Here is a 7935-nt window from a genome sequence, read left to right as displayed (position 1 = left end):
TCGACATCGAAAAGTTCAGAATCTAAGAGTCGCATCCCTTACTTTCACTTTAGATCCATGGCGCTCAATGCATCCTAGCTCAAGGAAGGTTCACCATAGCCAGAAATTCACCGTTGTAGTCTACTTAGTCAACTAGATCCACTGCTAGAGCAAGAAACAATATTATTTTAATTTTTAAATGTTTTCATCTTTACAAAAAGATTGTCTTATTTGTGAACAACACGAGTTATAATGAGAAATTGGTAAAGTAAGGGAAAAAGAGAAAAAATGGGTAAAGTAAGAGAGAAAAAAGGAGAAAAAGTGATTTAAGTTGAGTGAGAGGAGAAAAAGTAGATAAAGTATAAGAGAGACACTCTCCAATTTCAGAAATGAGACAATTTTTTGGACATCCCAAAATTATAAAATGAGACTATTTTTCGTAGATGGATGTAGTATATTTTATGTTCGTATTATTCATTTGGGGTAGAGATTGATTTGATGTTTTTCGCTTGATATTACTTTTTTGTTGCAGTTACTTGGTGCACGAGATTTCATAGTTTGGTATGTACATATAACATCAAATTTAGTTATTAGTACTTCGGATTTCATTGTAATATTCTACCAATTAAGTACTATGAGAGCAAAGTTGTACTATAACAGAACTGTGCAATCGTTCACATCTAGGATATTATTACTTGAGTGTGTAGTGATTCTGTTGAATAAATATTAAATTGCAAATTGATCTAATTGGGCTTTATTTTAAGCTTGAAATCCAACTTGTGATTGATAAATGGAGGCTGATATCAGGGATGAGCAAAGGGTTCAATGAGCTAAACGATTCAGAATAGAGGGAAGCCTCTTCAAAAGAAGATCAAAGTCATTATCCCTGCCCAGCATACTAAGCCTAGCGTAGTTGCTAGGGCACCCGAAAGTCTGGCCTCCTCGCACTCGAATACTCTCCTCCTTCAGCACCTCCTCCAGATTGATGCCCACTTGGGCCTTCATCCATGCGTAAGCTATTCAAAACGGAAAATATCATACACTATTGTTCACCAAGGCAAATGTTCTAAAGTCAAACAATCACTAGACTTTCTTTACCTGGAGTGCAATGAAGAAAGTCGCTTTTGAAGTTGCAGTGTTGAGGAGGGAAATCAGGAATCTGCAAGACGTCAATTCCCTGGAGAGCTTCTCTCAGCTTCTTCCATCGCTCAGCCATAACAGACTGTCCAAACTCGAAGAAATTACTCGGGCCGCTGTTGGTAGAGATCATCTCCAAGACACCGATAGCTCTGAGTTGAGCTTCCTTGGACACCCCAATGGTGCTGATCTCCATGAACTTCACCATCCGCTTTGCCACATCCGGGTCCTTCACTATTGCCCATCTTCACATAAACAAAAAACAAAATGAAACCAACCACATATTAAACCATATGCCATCACAACACAAGGTCACTTCTTGTAATGAAAACCAAAGCATTATTAGATCATTTACCCGATCCTTGACCCCGCGTGTCCTGTACATTTGGAGACAGTGAAGAGCATAATATCGTGATCAGCAAGACCCGTGATGGCCGTGTACTGAGGCCAGTAGTATGCAAGGTCATGAACGAGCATGCCATTGACCTTATTCACAACAGGGCCCCTTAGTTCGCCATCAGGATTGTTGGGGGAAGTGACCATCTCGATGTAAGGCTGACTATCATGGTCGACGTAAGCATGAGCATCGCCACCCCACTTAAATAGCCCTGATCTCACATAGTCTGATATCTGCGGATAACACTGCAATCAACAAAGACTTAATTAGATCCAAATTAACAACAGTATGAAAAAATCAATGACAAACATTTCAACTGATGAGGATTTGAAGACTGACGGAGTAGAAGGGAGCCGCGGACACGACGTTGGTAGGGCTTGGGAGGTCAAGGGGTTCAGTGAGGGCGTAAAGGGCAGCTTGGATGAGCTGGCTCGAGCCGTTCCCCGCCACGATGTGGCGACCTTCCACAACCGCATTTCCAACCAAATTGTGGAGATTTTTAATTTCTTGCTCGAGTTTAGGGAGCATATACCAACAGAAGCTCTTGGGGTTGGCGAAATAGCTGAGTAATATGGATGCAGGGAGAGTGATTTTGAAATCATCGCCAACTGATTTCCAATAGGCCTCGTACATGGTGGGATCACCCCTAGCATTGTTATTCAAAATTTCTTTAATTTGTCAACATATAAAGAAAAAAATGCATACATGAAGCAAAGAAAAGACACATTGTAGTAGCACACAATATGTGAAAAACACATCAAGAATTGGCTAAAAGTAGAGTGTGTTAGTGCGTGCATTCACACGCAAATGTAGATCAAAAACACAAACAGTTAAAAACTAAATTGAACACTCCTATATACATTAAGACAAAATGCTCACCGCATGCAACAAGGAAAGAGAGCTCATAAAACCAAAAACAACAAAAATGAAGAAAAATAAAAAACAATGCATACTTATCAAAATCGAGCATAGGAACAGGTTGAAGGTTAAGGTTAGTGAGGATCGACTGAGTAGTTTTGATAGCTTCAAACTCAGCGGCCACCGCCACAGCAGCCGCAGCAACAGGTGAAGGGACGGAGCTTTTGATCACTGCAGCGGCGTCACTGCTCACCATTTTTTCCTTCCTTTTTTTCAAATAAAATTCTAATTTGGTTGATTTAGTTTGGAGAGTCTCTCTCTTGACACAATTTTCAGGGCTGCTTGGTTCCCTATTTATAGGGGTTGCATTGCAAATATTTTACTTTAACGAAGACTTATGTAATCAATGATTCATTTTTTTCTAGCGATATTTAATGCTTTTTACCTTATTTTTGTGGTATTTATTCATTTTTGCTACATGGGAATTTAGTGAAATATGCCACTCTAATTTGTTGATATATGGGAATTTAATGAAATATGCCGCTCTAATTTGAAGGCATGGCTCTTTTTTGCTAGGAAAAAGAAAAAAATGATGGATGAAGAGATAACAATTAACAACAAAAGGTCATGTTATTTTTTGTTAATGCGACATATCATGTGCCTCACTTCTTTGACACAATATTAATATTATCTTTATGTTTAAGATGTAATCTAGTTTTTACGTGCTTGATTCCCTATATAAAGGGGTTGCATTCAGATTCCATTATACTCCCTCCGTCCCAAGATAAGTGAGCACATACTTTTCAGTACGGGATTTAAGGAAATGAGATTTTATTAGTAAAGTGGAAAGTGAATAAAGTAAGAGAGTTAATAAATTAGAGAAAAAAAGTAAGAGAAAGAATACCAAAAAAAGAAATGATTCACTTATCTTGGGACATCCCAAAAAGAATGTGAATCGTTTATCTTGAGACGGAGGGAGTACTAATAAGTTGTGGTATTTGTTGTTTTCTTTAAATATTTTGTTTTGACTGAAGACTAGCGAAATGTATCCAAAGAAGCATTTTTTTCAGCATTATTTAATGCTTTTCACCGAAATTAGATGCTTTTTATTCATTTTTGCTGTATTGGAATTTAATGCAATAGGCCACTGAAAATTGAAAGCCATGCCTTTTGTTGGGCTAGGGAAAAGAAAATGACTATGGAAGTGTACATGACTGTGGATGAAGAGATAAGAACAAATTAAAAGGCCTGTTACTTTTTTTTTATGTAAATTGAGATTTATTTTTTGATCGTATATTATGGTATGTGTATGTAACTACAATATTATCTGTATGTTTAAGATTTAATTAGTATACATGCTTGATATTAATAAGATTTATATTATGATATAGTGATATATTCTTCTCGTCCACCATTAAATATCTCATTTTTCTTTTTTCGTACGCACATCAATTAATATATCATTTCACATTTATCACTTTTAACAAGTGGTCCTTATATTACACTAATTCAGTCTACTCATATTTTATAATAAAATCAATATAAAAAAATAGAATCCACATTTCATTAATTTTTTCTACCAATTTCTTTTATAAAGTCAAATAATTTCTTAAAACCTGAACCGTTCAAAATACTAGCTATTGGCAGATTATGTTAGTGGAAATATGAGAGTTTAATGGTTTCTTACTTTCTTTACTTCAGGTAAGGTGTACATTCATATGCATGTTCCTTAAATATATTCTAGTACTGCAATATACGATGTGTATGAGTAATAATTTTGTGTCAAACATATTGCTCTTTTCATCTCATAAATTTTGTTACATTTTAATTGAACACGAGTTTTAAGAAATATAATAAAAAGTGAGTTGAAAAGTTAGTGGAATATGAATCCTCTACTAAAAAAAGTAAAAAAAGTGAAAAGTAAATTTTGTGGAGCGAACGAAAAAAAAATATGACAAACTTTCAAGATGGAGGGAGTAACAAATATATATTCTATAAAAAAGTACTATTTCATTTTAAATAGTAATACATGACACTTTAATAATTCATACTCTTTATACAAAAGAGAGAGAGCAGTTATTATTATTATTATTATTATTATTATTATTATTATTATTATTATTATTATTATTATTATTATTATTATTATTATTATATTGCATTGGGATATGTGTTTGCATGGCAGTTATAACTCATGTGTTTAAACAAATTCTGAAAATGCATTGAGTTTACATGGTGAAGAGGTTTGTCTTTTCTCCTAAAACATTAATTGCTTCATGACAAGACAAAATATAGATAGGAATGAATAAATTGATGTTGCTTTTCACATTTATAATTTCAGTTACAGATTCTCACCCTTTTGGATAAACTTTTATTTAAGGAATGCTATAATTTTAAAGAATATAATTTACCCTTAAAGAGAAAAGATAAATGTACATAATATATCTTTTAATTTTTAAATTTAATTAAATTTAAATAAAAATTAATTTTATTATTTATTGTATTTTATGTAGCAATAAGAAAGAAGTGATATAGAAATTTTATATCAAATCGTAACATGATTTCGAGCTTGATTTGAATTTATTATATACTCCGAGTAATATTTAGTAAGAAAATATTTTTTTTCTTAAATATACAAATATTTAAGTTAAAATTTCAGTTTTTTATCGAAGTGTTGCAAAATGATTAGTATGAAATTTATTTTATGTCAATTCATGTTTATAAATCAATTTTTAATATAAAATGTTAAAAAGTGTTCGATTATGTAGGTACAATTATGTATGTTTATCACTATACGCTTTGAAATTTGGATACACATATGTTTTAAGGAATATCATGTTAAATAACTGAAATTTTTTATTATTTCTAATGAGAGAGTTGAACGTTGTGTACTGTTATTATATGTTATTATCTGTTATTACCAAGGAAATAGTTTCTATGTTAGAAAGAAATAAATTATTATTTTTTTATTCGGCCATGTTTAATTGTCAGAATTCTGTTTAGAAAAATAATCCAACTCCTTAATTTTTAAATTCTTTGGTTTGCTTTGATTTTTAATAAAACTTGGAAAGTAAATAGAATCTTAAAAACAAAGAAAGTAGTACAACGAACTTTTCTTAGATATTTTTTTTTTCAAGTTTAGGATTCTTACATTGTAGATATTTAATGGGGTGGACTATAACTTTATACAACTATTATTATTATTATTATTATTATTATTATTATTATTATTATTATTATTAATTTTAAATAATTTAAAATTATTAATAGTACTTAATTTCAATATAATAAATAACTATAATTACAATCACATTTATAATAGTAATAACAATTGAAATTATGAATCATAGAATTATAAATTAGTATTATTATTTAATAAATTAATAATTAATCAACAAAGTCTTATTGAAATTTTAATTATAAATATATTCAATTATAATCAGTAAAAAGACATAAATTATTTATTTACTATTATAGATTCATGGTGTGTGGATAATGATTACCCAATAATATAACGGTATAAACAATGAAATAGTTTGTATGTTAAAGGACATAAATTACTTATTTTCTATTACAGATGCATTGCGTACGTATAATGATTACTCAATAATATATAAGAATATTATCTATCTTTTGTCGAGAAATTAGACAGGTTATTGCACGGCCCGGTCCAACAGACAACTAATAACGACACAAATGTTGAAACTATGTTTATGTCTAACATGTCGTCCGACAACGTTTAATGATAACAAACATTTTCCATCATTTGTCAAAGAACTAGTTTGTAGGTCAGAAAAGTCAGTCATCTAACGACATATAACAACACGATATAATATTTCTATTTTGGAATTAGTATGTGTATATAAAAAAGATCCCAGACAACATTTAAGAAATAAATACTTTTTGTCTTTAAAAATTTGTCACTTATTTCTATTTTCGTTCATCCCTAAAAATTTATCACCTTTGATTTTTACCATTTTATGGTAATGGACCCCATATTTCACTAACTCATTCTCCACTAACAATACTATAATTACTTTTTCTTTCTATCTTTCTCTAACTTTACAATTGTGTATTAATTTTCGTGCCTTCCCAAATATCTATATTTTTATGGAACGAGGGCGTATTATTTTTTAACTTTAATTTGGAGATAAAACATTATAATAAAATTCATGTTAAAAATAATATAACAACAAAAAAATTTACATTTTAAAATTGATATTATTAAGAATTAAATGCTAGGTTCTTAGGGCACTCAGCAATTAGGGCTGGCAATTTTTTATCCGACACGAATCCTCACGAAATTAACCCGACACGAACACGCACGTTTAGGATTTGGGTCTTATAGGGTCGACCCAATAAGAACTTGGAAATTTTGGGTTGGGTTGTGTCGGATTTGGGTCGGGTTGGGTTATCCGTTAAGAAAAAAAAATATTTTGATTATTTCTATTAATTAAAATAATATATTAAATTTTAATTTTAATTATTTTTATTAATTTAAGAAATATTATAATTTTAATTTTATTAGTAAAAATATGATTAATACTATTATTAATTATTTTTTATGATAAAAAAAATATTACTGCATACATATATTTTATTAAAAAATAATTATTTTAACTTTATTAGTTAGATTTAATTTTAATACACTTTAATTTTATTATTTGGATTCAAAAATTATTTAAATTAATTATTTTAATTTTGTAATATCAAATTTTAATTATATAATATTATATGTCGGTCGTTATCGTATAACGTTTATATTGTGTAGTAACTTACTATCATTAAAAGATGATCGATATTTTTTTGGATGACACGAAATCCGCACGAATCCGACACAACCGATATTTTTTTAGATGACACGAAATCCGCACGAATCCGACACGAATCCATTTGGGTTGAACCCGATAAGAACACGATGATTTGGGTTGGGACCCGATAAGGTTGGGTCGATATTAGGTTGACCCGATAGCGACCCAATCCGCACGATTTGCCAGCCCTACTCGCAATAGCATCAATTTACCTGCCCTACGCGATCCGCAGATTTATTAACGCTATTGCAGGGAGTTGGACGATAAAACCACCGAGCCGCCCGCCCTTGGGAATTGGGATAGGGCGTGCCGATCGGCGCTATTGCAAGGCGTTCCGCCTGTGAAATCGCACTTGATTTTTAAAAAAAATTAATTCCTAATTTTTACACTATAAATACCTCACTTCTCACGTTTCATTTACCCCCTCACTTAAGTCACATATGACATATCTCTTCCTATTTTTCCCACTGTCTATTCAAAATGAATCTTGACGACGTCGATCTTACTGGTGCCTTAGAACGGGCCATGTTGGACCATAGAAGCTTTTTTTATTTATTTTTTCAGTTTGCTTCTCATTGTACTTTTTTTGGCATTTTAATGTCACGAAAAACTCTAATATTGTGTTCTTAAATCTATGTTAGTTTGCTATTTTACTTTATTTAATAAAATACAAAAAATTAAAATGATGGTGAAATAAATTGGAGCGGATTTTGGGGGCAGAATTTGGGACCCTATTACAGTGCTGGAGCTTGA

The 7935-nt window shown here is 31.3% G+C and overlaps 1 protein-coding gene across 1 annotated transcript; it reads right to left on the bottom strand.

Moving 5' to 3' along the window:
* Positions 1-642: 642 nt before the first annotated feature.
* On the bottom strand, positions 643-2675 carry LOC125208614 (tryptophan aminotransferase-related protein 1-like). The gene is made up of 5 exons (XM_048108266.1): positions 2467-2675; positions 1853-2159; positions 1472-1758; positions 1078-1361; positions 643-995 (listed from the first exon to the last, which is right to left on the bottom strand). The coding sequence occupies exons 1-5, from the start codon at positions 2625-2627 to the stop codon at positions 802-804; spliced, it is 1233 nt and encodes a 410-aa protein (XP_047964223.1). The 5' UTR covers positions 2628-2675; the 3' UTR covers positions 643-801.
* Between the last annotated feature and the right edge of the window lie 5260 nt (positions 2676-7935).

This window comes from Salvia hispanica, chromosome 2 (assembly GCF_023119035.1).
Source record: "Salvia hispanica cultivar TCC Black 2014 chromosome 2, UniMelb_Shisp_WGS_1.0, whole genome shotgun sequence".
Classification (NCBI taxonomy): domain Eukaryota; kingdom Viridiplantae; phylum Streptophyta; class Magnoliopsida; order Lamiales; family Lamiaceae; genus Salvia; species Salvia hispanica.
The sequence above is the reverse complement of the archived record's forward strand: the minus strand, read 5'-3'. Positions and strand labels throughout refer to the sequence as shown.

Coding starts and splice junctions, on each gene's coding strand:
- LOC125208614 (XM_048108266.1), bottom strand. CDS start 2,627: ATGGTGAGCAGTGACGCCGCTGCAGTGATCAAAAGCTCCGTCCCTTCA. Junction 1,759..1,852: donor CCGCGGCTCCCTTCTACTCC/GTCAGTCTTCAA, acceptor TGTTGATTGCAG/TGTTATCCGCAGATATCAGA. Junction 1,362..1,471: donor CACGCGGGGTCAAGGATCGG/GTAAATGATCTA, acceptor GTTTATGTGAAG/ATGGGCAATAGTGAAGGACC.